The 14,976-nt window shown below is 27.9% G+C and overlaps 1 protein-coding gene across 4 annotated transcripts; it reads left to right on the plus strand.

The window, feature by feature from the left end:
• The first annotated feature begins 277 nt into the window (after positions 1-277).
• LOC147807179 (uncharacterized) lies at positions 278-14,888 on the plus strand. 4 transcript variants are annotated; one of them, XM_087167906.1, is made up of 7 exons: positions 279-572; positions 3,238-3,345; positions 4,761-4,868; positions 5,904-6,011; positions 9,173-9,280; positions 11,756-11,863; positions 14,733-14,888. In XM_087167906.1, exons 1-7 carry the CDS (start codon positions 395-397, stop codon positions 14,744-14,746), a joined length of 732 nt encoding a protein of 243 aa, XP_087024032.1. In that variant the 5' UTR covers positions 279-394; the 3' UTR covers positions 14,747-14,888. The 4 variants fall into 4 exon arrangements, with proteins under 4 accessions (XP_087024035.1, XP_087024032.1, XP_087024034.1 ...); XM_087167909.1 differs by lacking the exon at positions 5,904-6,011 and having other exon boundaries at positions 278-572; XM_087167908.1 differs by lacking the exon at positions 11,756-11,863 and having other exon boundaries at positions 285-572.
• Positions 14,889-14,976: the final 88 nt, after the last annotated feature.

The raw sequence follows: 14,976 nt of genomic DNA on the forward strand, positions 1-14,976 counted from the left end.
CTCATATTTCATTTAACATTTAATATGAAATTTATTGCTGTTTATTTTCATTCTAATATAAGTACGTAAGCACTCTCCTTGAAGATAAAGAAACTTATCTACTTAAAATAGATATGATAAAAACTTAAAATTACAAATGAGCACAATACGCATGAAGATAAAAAGTATAGAAAATTAATGATAATAAGCCCGTATCTGCTTTATTGATATCTAATAAAAGGTAAATAACTTTTAGAATTAATGCAAATGAAAAATTCTAGGAATAACATTGTGAAATTTCCCAAATGTTTGAAACTATTTTATCTTATAAGGCAACACCTGTCAATTCTCAGAAAATTGATAGATAGTTGCTCAATATAAAAATATACAAATATTAACTGACCCTCACAGTCTTATGGTATCAAACACAAATAATTTATTCATTATGTTTAAGTTTTTAATTTGTGTTCTTGTTGTTTCTTTTTCATACGGTTTAGAGGCCGATTTTGCACGCCGATTACACATTGATGAGTTACAGTATGAAAATACCTTAAAGAAATTTGTCAGTTCTGGAAAAGCACCCGAAAATGCTGGTAAGTGCATTTTGAGAAATGTTATATACATAAGTCAATATAATTGACATTAAACTAAACTGCTTTTTTAAATATTAAAAACCTTTTCTCTAGTTTATCTTAAAATAAATTTAAGCTTGAGAAACTAATGCTTAACCTGCGAATCTATCCGAATCATTAGCAACCCTTCCTTAATTTATCAAAAAATATATGGGAAATCCAGGAACTAATGTGTAACCCGAGAATATATCCGAGGCATTAACAACCCTTCCTCAATTTATGTTAAAATAAAGGAAAACTTGAAAAAAAAATAGTTTAACCAGTGAATGCATCCGATGCATTAACAACCCTTCCTTCATTTGTCTTAAAATAAATGGAAACTTGAAGAAACATAGGTTACTCTTTGAATGCATCCGAGCCATTAACAACACTTCCTTAATTTATCTTAAAATAAATGGGAACTTGAAGATCTTTAAGTTAATCTGTGAATATATCCAAGTTTAAACCAACCCTTTCCAAGTAATGCTAATAAATGCGTGTGCGAGATGCTAATGGTTAACCCGATGACGTATCCAAGAATAACGTGGGCAAAAAAATATTTGAGACAAAAAAAAGCATATAGCTTCATCGCATCGAATCATAAATTGAAATGTATTAATTACTTCTCCATGCTACTTCCTACGTAATAGAGTGGTGGAAACACTTAATATTCACTCGAGTAATTTTTATTTTATAAAAAAAAAAAAAAAAACCTCGTTAGGAATATGTTATTTATTTACAAAATTTGTAGCTTGTAGGGAGAAACCGATTGCAATCATGAAATCAGGATCCGTTAAAAAATATCTTGCAACCAGAATAAAAACATCTTCAGAGTTATTCTTTGTTTTTTGAAAAACGGGTAAAATATTGAGAATTTAATTGAATTAATTCCAAGAGCAGCAGGTGCCGGTGGATATGACCACGTAGTAACAAGAGGATATGGTGCTGGCTCAGCAACTCGTATGCTGAGCTTTTCGAAAAGAAAGAAATAAATTTCTTGCTGCTTTTTAGTTTGTATAATATAGTTTATGTTTTTAATCGCTCTCTTCATTTGTTCGCCGGTTCTTGTTCATTTAGACGGAAGCAGTTATGAGTTACTTCTGAAATTTAGCTTAGATTTCTGTTTTTGGCGTATTGAATGATCTGTTTCAGTTAAATATTATCATCTGTGCTTTATTTACGTCGCACTATAGACTAGAAAATTAAAACGGGTTGGCAATTTATTTTGTGCCAACAAACAAAGGTGTTCAGGAAACATAAAGCTAATAAAAATGTTTGATCTTTAGAATTCACTTTATTTTTTTTAAAAAAAACACCATTTCTAACTTTAGAAAGTCAGTTTTGTTAAAGGGTGGTAGTTAAAAGACTGATTCTGGGAAAAAATTAATATTGCGACTAATATTATAACTAATATTATAGAATTTTATTTAAAAAGCTGAAAAATATTGCTCTTTAAAAGAAGAAATTGGGCAATATAATGAAAAGCAGCCTTTCTAATTGCTGAGTAAATCTTTCTATTGTTTGAAACATCATGCTGTTTAAGTTTAAAAAAAAATTAGCTGCTTATTCGTATTGCACTAGTAGAAATTAAGAAAAAAATCTTGTAAAAAAAGAAAAATCGCCGTTATAACATTTCCGCGGATACAATCAAACTATATTTTATAACTTTATTTTACATGAACAGTGAAGTACAGTAGGTGATAAATTTTTAAGTTTTTAATAAAGATTTACCCTCAATTATTACTTATATATGTTTTCCTTTTCCAGTATTAAACTTCTTTTTACTTATTTTTAATTTTATTTTTACCTGCGGATGTTTAAACATCCCATAATCCTAATGAAATGCTTTAAATTTCGGGCATTGCATACAAAATATATTTTGATGACATGCTGATATTTTTTCACATAAATACAGGTTTTTTTTCTAAACAAAATTCTTTCTTTCAAAATTGGTAGATTCATACTTATATTTTTTGTAAAAAATATGTAATATTTCTCACAACTGTACCAATTTAAATTTTTTGTATTTTTATCCCGTTGTGCAAATTTTTGCACAATTTAGTTTGTAAAAGACAAAAAATGAAAATTTTGTAAGAGACAATATGAAAATTTGATATTTTATGACATTTTTCTTTACTTCAAGTGTGAATGAAATATCGATAATACAGATAACAATGACTGTATTATCTGTATTAGTAAAGATCAAGACTAATAAAATCACTAAATTTGCAAACAATAAGTGAAAACCAATTTTTAGTAACGACAGTCATTCTATTTAATGAACTTTTTAACCATATAAATAGTCAATTAAATAGTGTGTTAAAAATTATTTTGTTATTTTCTTATACAAAGAAAGCGTATTGTTACTACACTGAGAAAAAGGGTTTCTCTAATTTTATTTTTAAAAAAATGTGTCAAAATAGCTCCAAAAATATAATCGAATTGGACACAGTTTAATATAAGGAAGAGTTTTCCTAATTGCTTTATCAATAAATAAATATTAGAATGAAAATGAATTATGAAAGCTGTTGAACTTTCCCTCTCATAAATAAATACATAATGGATGCTTGAAATAAGGTTTAATATTTATTGTTACAATGTAAAACATTTCAAAAATATTGAATGTTCCATGTGGTTTTTTTTCCAGATCCATGTAAACCTAATCCTTGCAAAAATAAAGCAAAGTGTGCAGTCATTAATAATGATGTGCATTGTGAATGTGATTATCGACATAAGGGAAAATTCTGCGAAATAGGTAAATACATGAGCTGCTTGTTAATTAAATTAATACTCTTTTAACTGAAAAATTTATTTATCTCAACTTTTATATGTTTACAATGTATTGAAAAATGTTCTTATAATTTATATACGAGCCCCCAGGGATTACCATCTCTTCCCTGAATTAATTGGGAGGGACGTATTTCCCTATTTCACAACCAACGATGAGCTGAAAGAAGGGGGTTTTAAGCTATCTTCGCAGAGCGGCGGCGGAGTTCTACGACTCAGGCATAAAGAAGATGGTACACCGCATGTAAAAATGCATTGATCTAAACGACGATTATGTTGAAAACTAGAGGGCAGTCAGCTTTCCAAACATGTATTATTCAATGCCAATATATATGTTTTCCATTGTGAAAATTCGTTGAGAACTTTATTTTATGGACAAGCCTCGTATTTGACACATCCACTACAGATTAATCTGTAGAGTAAATACAGTGAAACCTCCAGGAAAGACCACCTCCATCTAGCGACCTCCCTTTTTTTTCTTTACCATCATTTTTGAGAGGAACGGAATTTTATCCATAGACATTGTAATAAAAAAACCCTTAGAAGAGACATTTAAAATCTCTCTCAGCGACCTGGAAAACGTCTGCACCAAATGCGCAAAAGGTCAATTAAGGAAAAGTAAGTTAATTAGCTATTTCTACGTGTTTCACTGATATATCAAAGCTTAACCCCATCCCGCCCCCGTCAGGGGTCATCCGGAGAATACTGTAGACTCTAAGAGCAAGCACGTGACCTCCGAGCAAAAGAAAAAGAGGATTCAAAAAGGTAGGCTTGGTGGCAATCCATGGCAACACCAGAAGGCCTCAAAGAATTTAATGAAATCTTAAAATTAGCAACGGTAGTTACTAAGAAAATAGAATATAGGAGTTTGAGTGTTCAAACAAAGTGGTCAAGGCATCAAAAATAACATTGAAAAGAGATAACAAACATATTGTGATGATGAAAAGTACCAGAATTTGTCCAAAATCCATGAAAACAAATACAATTTCAAAAAGAAGAGTTAAAAATATATAGTTTCACTGATATATAGCAAAACATTCCGAACAGTTATAATATACCTATGGAAATAATACTTGTGAACAGTTTGATTAAAACAAAAGTAATAACTACTACAGTTTAAAAAGATGTTTCTTTTCCCTTTAACTAATAATGGCCTTTTCATCAAGCAATTGCCTATTTAAGAGTGAAAAAGAACTCTATCTAGGCCTAGTCTAATATATTAAAGAGTTTACGTACCTTTTTTTTAATAAAAAAAATACATGCAGAAAAATTTACTTCTCGTCGTCCTATGAATATGTTTTGGAGGATCGTAAAGAAGTTTAATTCTCATTGTTATAACATAAAACATTTTAAAAGTAATGAATGCTTTTCTTTTTTTTGCAGATACATGTGGAGGTATTTCTTGTTATAATGGTGGAAAGTGTTTAGTGACTCCAAATAGTGCAATGTGCAGGTGTGATTATCCATATAGGGGAGAATTCTGTGAAATAGGTAAATATATATGAACCTCGTGTTAGCTAAGTTAATATGATTTTAACTGAATACCAGAATTCCTTCTGAAATTATGGATTTAAAACCGTGATGATATAAAAAAGATTCGATAATTTATATACTTGTGACCACCACTACATGTTAATCTATGACTAAGAGAGGCCATCACTTTGGTAAAACGGTAAAATTGTATCTTAAGAAAGAAAATTCCAATTAAGAAAAACTTATAATTTATCTATCAAGAAACAATACAAGGGAGCTGTTTGATGTATAAATTTAAAAATATAATTACATTTTTTTTTAATTTATTCATTTGATGAATTAAATATTTATATGTTAAAATTCAAAAAAGAAGAAATAATCATTTTTGTTCACAATCCAAAAAATATTAAAAATCTGGAATTATCTTTTACGCGTATTATATTTTAATTATATGAAACATAATTTTTACATTTTAAATCTTAAATGTCTTAATCCTTTTAATTAAATATAGTATATAACTAATATAGTAAGCAGATGGATATACCATTATATGGCAGATGGATATACCATATAGTACCATTGACAATTTAAAAAAGTGACATTTAAAAATAACAGAATGCAATTTTTAATTTAAATTACAAGATGTAATAATAAGGGAGAGAGAGGAGAATATTTCTTTTTGCTCCCTGTATTGATGCCATACCATAGTCAGTAGTAACAAGTTTAAACAATTTGGACGGATTTAAACAAATTAGGTAAGACTTTCATAATTTACTTTACTGAAAACAATAAAGAGAGACAGTTTACTCTAAAATTATGATATTCCTTATCACTACATTGATTTACAAACAATAGCATAAAAGAATATTGAAAAAATTATTTTGACGAAGCAAAGTCTATTACAATTAAGAGCTTAAGTAATTTCTTTTCAAAGGAAAAAATATCATAAATCAAGTTTTACTTATTTCCGTCTCATGAATAAATGTTTTATGATTTCTTTTGAATGAGGTTGCATTTTCATTGGTATTAATTAGTATGCTGCTATTTCTTCAGATCCATGTGCAAATACTACTTGTCAACATGGCGGAACACGTGTGCCCTTAAGCAATGGTTGTAAATGCTTATGCAATTACCCATACAAAGGAAAGTTTTGTGAAATAGGTAAATATATTTAAACCTCCTGTTGAATAAATTGTTTAAATTTTAACGGAATATTAAAATCTAACCACTATCCGTTAATTTGTTGAAAATACATTTTTGTAAATAAAAAAAAAACTCTTTGACCTAAAAAAGGTAAAATTGCATCTTAAGAACGAAAATTCCAATTAAATTAAAATCTTATAATTTAACTATCAAGAAACAATACAAAGGAGCAGATTGATGTATAAATTTAAAAATATATTTAATTTTTTTTAATGTATTCATATGATGAATTAAATATTTATATGTTAAAATTCAAAAAAGAAGAAATAATTATTTTTCTTCGCAATCCAAAAAATAGTAAAACTTTTGAATTCTTTTTTACGCATATTACATTTTAATTAAAAGAAACATTTTTTTTTCATATTTTAAATCTTAAATGCCTTAATCCTTTTAACTAAATATAGTATTTAAATTTAATATAGTATGCGGGATGGAAAAAAATTGTTTTACTGTTGAATTCATAATTTACAAAACGCAAATCTATAAGTTATTTACGGCATTAAATTTGAATAATATATATTTCTTCTCATGAAATAAATTTGTAAAAATTATGATGACCAAAAATTTTACCAATAACAATATGAAAAAGTGACATTTAAAAATAGCAAAATGCTGTTTTTAATTTTAATTAAAGGATGTAATATTAAGGGAAAGGGAGGAGAATATTTCTTTTTGTTCAATTCATTGATGCTATACCATAGTCAGTAGTAACAAGTTTCAACAATTTGGACGGATTTAAACAAACTAGGTAAAAATGCATTTATTAAAATATTTAGGAAATTAATTACAGTTATTGTATTCTATTTTATAAACAGCGTTGAACAGCAAACCCATTTTTGTGTTTAAGACTACTAATATTCCTCTCCGTTTCTTTGTACTTTTGAATTAAATCAAGAAGAAAATTGTACACCTGGATCAAGTATTGGTAGAAACCTGCTTTCTTGAAGGATTTTTTGATAGAACTAACCAGCCTTTGCGTTAATTGGATAAGAAAAAGACGAAAACCTGCCACGGTTAGCCTGAGGGCAAGGAGATACTAGCCCATGATCCGTCTACCACTTAGGATATTTCACGTCAGCGTTTATTGTTGGTGCGAACCGGGAGCGAAATTCGTATCGACCTGTGATTGCTGGGATTCGTATCTGGTTCACCTCAAGGCCTATTCCATGAGATGGCTCATACCTACAGTCATTGTAGCTTTTCATGATATATATATATATATATATATATATATATATCTTTTAACGAGCATGTTTCGTCTGTTTTCAATTTTCAGTACAGAGGAGAGGGTATTCAATCTTAAATAGTTTGATTAATTGAGTTTGTACACAGGATTTTTACAAGATGCAAATTACAAAATGCAATATTATGGGAGGGAGAGGAGAATGCTTCTTTTTGTTCCCTGCATTGATGCCATTCCGTAGTCAGTGGTAACAAGTTTCAACAATTTGGGCAGATTTATACAAATTAAGTAAAACTCAATGCATTTATTTAAATATTTAGGAAATTAATTACAGTTATTGTATTCTATTTTATAAACAGCGTTGAACAGCCGACCCAGTTTTTACGTTTAAGACTACTAATACTCCACTCCGTATCTTTGTAATTTTGAATCCAATCCAGAAGAAAATTGAACTCCTGGATCAAGTATGGGGAGAAATTTGCCTTCTTGGAGGATTTTTGATGGAACTAGCCCGCATTTGCGTTACATGGAGAGGAAAACCACGAAAACCTCTCTTGGTTAGCCTAAGGGTAAGGAAATACTATCCCATGATCCGTCTACCACTTTGGATATTTCACGTCAGCGTTTATTGTTGGTGCGATCCGGGTGCGGAATTCGTATCCACCCGTGATAGCTGGGATTCGTATCTCTTTCACCTCAGGGCCTATCCCATGAGCCACCATGGCTCATACTTACAATCATTGTTGCTTTTCATGATAAAATTTTTTGTTTTGGGAATGTAAAGACAGGAACTATATATATAAATCTTTCAAAGCGTATCTTACGTTATCGCGTTTTTAATTTTCAGTACAGAGGAGAGGGTATTCAATCTTAAATAGTTTGATTAATTGAGTTTGTACACAGGATTGTTACACCAGTAACATGATGCCTATTAATAAAAGAGCACTCTCGTAATAAGAAGACGAAGATGTTTAGTGGCCTTTATTTTTAGCATACGGTGTTGTAAGAAAAATTAGGAATTTGTTTGAAGAAAAACATTGGAAAATTTCGAGAAAAAAATATTTCCGTGAGGAAAATTTTTAAGAAAATTCAGAAAAAAATAGAGATTATTATCGTCACTTTCGTTACAAACGCTCGTACTTTTGCCCCAAAAAAGTAACGAACAAACAGGTAAAAGTACTAATTTTAAAATGTAACAAAGTACAGGAAAAAGTACGTATTTTTTGCTTCTTCTTTAGTTACAAGTAATGAAAATAAAAGTATTGTATTGTATACTTCGGAATCAACTGCATAGTCGTACAATTTACATTGCATGTTTTGCATTATGTTGTACCATTGGACTAAATTGCAATTGTATTTCAGGACGAATCCAATACCTTGAGAAAACGGGGGGGGGGATTTTCTTAGTAAGAAATGAAACTATATAAGGAATAGGTGAAGAAGGAACAATATGTCATTTGCCTTCACCCTCTAATTCTGTTACTATAAAGAAATTACTTTATTTTTTTAAATTGTTAAGTTTATGTTCATTAAACAAAACATAAATTTAGCATTAGGCATTTTCTTAAAAACATGATACTCATTTTAGTTAAAAAGTTAACTGCTTTTACGTAATACACTGCCATCTGCTTTAAATTTTTAGAAGTTTTATAATTTACTTTACTGAAAACAATAAAGAGAGACAGTTTACTCTAAAATTATGATATTCCTTATCACTACATTGATTTACAAACAATAGCATAAAAGAATATTGAAAAAATTATTTTGACGAAGCAAAGTCTATTACAATTAAGAGCTTAAGTAATTTCTTTTCAAAGGAAAAAATATCATAAATCAAGTTTTACTTATTTCCGTCTCATGAATAAATGTTTTATGATTTCTTTTGAATGAGGTTGCATTTTCATTGGTATTAATTAGTATGCTGCTATTTCTTCAGATCCATGTGCAAATACTACTTGTCAACATGGCGGAACACGTGTACCCCTAAGCAGTGGTTGTAAATGTTTATGCAAGTACCCATATAAAGGAAAGTTTTGTGAAATAGGTAAATATATAAGAACCTCCTGTTAAATAAATTGTTATAATTTTAAAGGAATATTAAAATCCAACCACTATCCGTTAATTTGTTGAAAAAACATTTTTGTAAATAAAAAAAAAACACTTTGACCTAAGAACGGTAAAATTGCATGTTAGGAAATAAAATTCCAATTAAAATAAAATCTTATAATTTATCTATCAGGAAACAATACAAAGGAGCAGTTTGGTGCATAAATTTAAAAACATATCTAAATTTTTTTTAATTTATTCATATGATTAATTAAATGTTTATATGTTAAAATTTAATACAGAAGAAATAATTATTTTTATTCACAATAAAAAAATATTAAAACTCTAGAATTCTTTTTTACGCATATTACATTTTAATTAAATGAAACATAATTTTTATATTTTAAATCTTAAATGACTTAATCCTTTTAACTAAATATACTATTTAAACTAAATATAGTATGCGGGATGGAAAAAAATTGTTTTACTGTTGAATTCATAATTTACAAAACGCAAATCTATAAGTTTTTCATGACATTAAATTTAAATAATATATTTTTTGTCATGAAATAAATTTGTAAAAATTATGATGACAAAAAATTTTACCAATGACAATTTAAAAAAGTGACATTTACAAATAACAAAATGTAATTTTTAATTTAAATTACAAGATGCAATATTAAGGGAGGGAGAGAAAAATATTTCTTTTTGTTCCCTGCATTGATGACATACCATAGTCAGCGGTAACAAGTTTCAACAATTTGGACTGATTTATACAAATTAAGTAAGTATTGCATTTATTAAAATATTTAGGAAATTAATTACAGTTATTGTATTCTATTTTATAACTAGCGTTGAACAGCCGACCCAGTTTTTACGTTTACGACTACTAATATTCCACTCCGTATCTTTGTAGTTTTGAATCTAATCCAGAAGAAAATTGAACTCCTGGTTCAAGTATTGGTAGAAATTTGCTTTCTTTGGGGATTTTTTGATGGAACCTACCCGCATTTGCGTTACATGGAGAGAAAAACAACGAAAATCTCTCACGGTTAGCCTGAGGGTAAGGAGATACTATCCCATGACCCGTCTACCACTTTGGATATTTCACGTCAGCGTTTATTGTTGGTGCGATCCGGGTGCGGAATTCGTATCCACCCGTGATAGCTGGGATTCGTATCTCTTTCACCTCAGGGCCTATCCCATGAGCCACCATGGCTCAAACTTACAATCATTTTTGTTTTTCATGATAAAATTTTTTGTTTTGGGAATGTAAAGACAGAAACTATATATATAAATCTTTCAAAGCGTATCTTACGTTATCGAGTTTTTAATTTTCAGAACAGAGGAGAGGGTATTCAATCTTAAATTGTTTGATTAAATGAGTTTGTACACACAATTGATACACCAGTTACATGATGTCTATTAATAAAAGAGCACTCTCATAACAAGAAGATGAAGATGTTTTGTTGCCTTTACTTTTAGTATACGGTGTTGTAAGAAAAATTAGGAGTTTGTTTGAAGAAAAACATTCGAAAATTTCGAGGAAAAAATATTTCCGTGAGGAAAATTTTTGAGAAAGTTCAGAAAAAAATAGAGATTATTATCGTCACTTTCGTTACAAACGCTCGTACTTTTGTCCCAAAAAAGTAACGAACAAACAGGCAAAAGTACTAATTTAAGAATGTAACAAAGTACAAGAAAAAGTACGTATTTTTTACTTCTACTTTAGTTACAAGTAATGTGTAATAAAAGTAGTGGAAAAGTACTTCGGAACCAACAGCTTAACCGTGCATTTTACATTGCATGTTTTGCAATATGTTGTACCATTGGATTAAATTGCAATTGTATTTCAATTCCAATACCTAATTGCTAATACCTAATTCCTCCTAAATTGCAATTCCAATACCTTGAGAAGACGAGGGGGGGGGGAATTCCCAGTAGGAAATGAAACTATATAAGGAATAGGTGAAGAAGGAACTATATGTAATTTGCCTTCACCCTCTAACTCCGTTACTATACAGAAATTACTTTATTTCTTTTTTAAATTGTCATGTTTATGTTCATTACACAAAACATAAATTAAGCATTAGGCATTTTCTTAAATACATTATACTCATTTTAGTTAAAAAGTTAACTGCTTTTGCGTAATATACTGCCATCTGCTTTAAATTTTAAGAATTTTTATAATTTACGTTACTGAAAACAATAAAGAGAGACAGTTTACTCTAAAATTATAATATTCCTTATCACTACATTGATTTAAAAACAATAACATAAAAGAATATTGAAAAACTTATTTTGACGAAGTAAAGTCTATTACAATTAAGAGCTTAAGTAATTTCTTTTCAGCGGAAAAAAAATCATAAATCAAGTTTTACTTATTTCCGTCTCATGAATAAATGTTTTATGATTTCTTTGGAATGAGGTTGAATTTTAATTGGTATTGAGTAGTAACTTGTTATTTTTTCAGATCCATGTGCAAATACTACTTGTCAACATGGCGGAACACGTGTGCCCTTAAGCAATGGTTGTAAATGCTTATGCAAGAACCCATATAAAGGGAAGTTTTGTGAAATAGGTAAATATATATGAACGTCCTGTTAAATAAATTGTTATAATTTTAAAGGAATATTAAAATCCAACCACTATCCGTTAATTTGTAGGAAAAAAAATTTTTCAAATTAAAAAAAATAAACACTTTGACCTAAGAACGGTAAATTGCATCTTAAGAAAGAAAATTCAAATTAAATTAAAATCTTATAATTTATCCATCAAGAAACAATAGAAAGGAACAGTTTGATGTATAAATTTAAAAATATATTTAATTTTTTTTAATTTATTCAAATGATGAATTAAATGTTTATTTGCTAAAATTTAAAAAAGAAGAAGTAATCATTTTTGTTCACAAGCAAAAAAAGATTAAAACTCTAGAATTCTTTGTTACGCATATTACATTTTAATTAAATGAAACATAAATTTTTTATTTTAAATCTTAAATGCCTTATTCCTTTTAATTAAATATAGTTTTTAAATTAAATATAGTATGCGGGATGGAAAAAAAATGTTTTACTGTTGAATTAATAATTTACAAAACGCAAAAGTTTTTAATGACATTAAATTTAAATAACACATTTTTTGTTACGAAATAAATTTGTAAAAGTTATTGACAAAAAGTTTTACCAATGACAATTTGAAAAACTGACATTTAAAAATAACAAAAAGCAATCTTTAATTTGCATACGGTTAGCATGCCGTGTTTCAAGAAAAATTAAGGGATTTGTTTGAAGAAAAACATTCCAAAATTTCGAGAAAAAAATATTTCCGTGAGGAAAATTTTTAAGAAAATTCAGAGAAAAATAGAGATTATTTTCATCACTTTCGTTACAAACGTTCGTAAATTTGCGTAGTTTACTCTAAAATTATAATATTCCCTATTACTACATTGATTTACAAACAATAACACTAAAGAATATTGAAAAAATTATTTTGACGAGGCAAAGTCTATTACAATTAAGAGCTTATGTAACTTCTTTTCAAAGGAAAAAAACCATAAATCAAGTTTTGTTTATTTCCGTCTCATGAATAAATGTTTTATGATTTCTTTGGAATGAGGTTGAATTTTTATTGGTATTAAGTGGTAAGTTGTTATTTCTTCTGATCCATGTGCATATATTACTTGTCAAAATGGTGGAACATGTGTACCCGAAGACAGTGGTCCTTCATGTTCATGCAAGAACCCATATAAAGGAAAGTTTTGAGAAATAGGTAAATATATATGAACCTCTTATTAAATAAATTGTTATAATTTTAACGGAATATTAAACTTCAACCACTATCCGTTAATTTGAAGAAGAAAAAATTTTTTAAAATTCAAAAAACACTTTGACCTAAAAACGGTAAAATTGTATCTTAAGATAGAAAATTCCTATTAAAATAAAAATCTTAAAATTTACCTGTCTAGAAACAATACAAATACGCAGTTTGGTGTAAAAATTCAAAAGAATATTTAATTTGTATATTTTAATTTATTCATATAATGAATTAAATGCTTATATGTAAAAATTCAAAAAAGAAATATTTTTTTTGTTCACAATTCAAGAAATATTATAACTCTAGAATTCTTTTTTTACGCATATTACATTTTAATTAAATGAAACATAATTTTTATATTTTAATTTTTAAATGTTAATCCTTTTAACTAAATATAGTATTCAAACTAAATATAGTATATGGGATGGAAACATATTGTTTTACTGTTGAATTAATATTTTACAAAACGCAAATCTATAGCTTTTTCATGACATTAAATTTAAGTAATATATTTTTTGTCATGAAATAAATTTGTAAAAATTCTTATCACAAAAACTTTTATTAATGACCTTTTAAAAAAGTGACATTCAAAAATAACAAAATTTTATTTTTATTTTAAATTACAAGATGTAATATTAAGGGAGGGAGGGGTGAATATTTCTTTTTGTTCTCTTTGAAAGCACATCCTTGGTCTGTTTTTGATTTTCAGAACAGAGGGGACATTTCAGAACACTGATTTCGGACCATCCAGAGCTTTATACATGAGCGCAAGACGCATTATTTTCAGTGGTCCAATCAAATCCAAATGCTTTTGCAACGTCACAAATTTGTTTCTTTTTCTTAAGTCCTATACCGCAATGATCTTTTATTAGCTTTCAACGCAGAATAAGACCGGTGGAAACCGTATTGTGTGATATACGAGTAACATTTTCATAGCGTTTTATAAAGTATTAAAAAGGAGTAACCTCTTTGGAAAAGAAAACAGAGAATATTTTAAGTGAATACAATGCTATAAATATAATTGATTTTGAAATTTTACTTTTCTTAAAAAACAACCTCATTTCCAGTCTTAGAATGGCAGTGTCGTTAAACTCTGGTTATAAAATCTTAGAATCTTTGGACAATATTTCTGTTTCTTTTGCTTACTTGTAATAGAAATTCCAAAAAATTTTAATGTACTGATCTGAAATCAATACTGAGGAGCAGTTCAACGTAAATTTTATAAAAAAAAAATACTTTTCTTTAAAAAAAATTTGCTTTTTCTTATTTATTTTCACAAAGTTACCGAAATAATTACCTGTAGAAGGTTGAAAAATTACTTAAGCTAAAAAAAGGTATAATACAATAAAGAGTAAACATAGTTGTTTTCTTTCGAAAAAGATAAATAAATTTGTAAACAAATATTAAAAGATTTTAATAATTATAATAAGATTGTAAATACTACATGAGATTTTGCATTTAAAATTCGTTTAAGCATTTTTGAAAATGGTTTTAATATTAATTATATATTTTTTTAAATTTCTGACTGAAAAGATGTTTTATAACTAGTGCTACAAATAATATGTTTTCTTTATACGTATAAAATTATAATGTTTTGGATTGTAATCAAATAAACACTAATTCTCAATTTATTTCAGATGGTAAGTCCTGAATATTTCATCAACTAGAAAAATCTTCAAAGAGAAATTCAACATTATACTGCCTGTTAAATGAAATAAAATGTTTGCTTTGTTGGAAAACATTTGGTTATGTTTTAAAATATAAATAAAATTTTAAAAATTTCGATTGCAAAATTATTTGTTTTATTTAAGTATTTTTTGCACTTACCCAAATCTAAATCAGTAGTTTCTATTCGCAACTACATGATGGTCTATTCCAGTT

This window comes from Parasteatoda tepidariorum, chromosome 7 (assembly GCF_982258835.1).
Source record: "Parasteatoda tepidariorum strain Cologne lab strain chromosome 7, Ptep-v5.0, whole genome shotgun sequence".
NCBI lineage: Eukaryota > Metazoa > Arthropoda > Arachnida > Araneae > Theridiidae > Parasteatoda > Parasteatoda tepidariorum.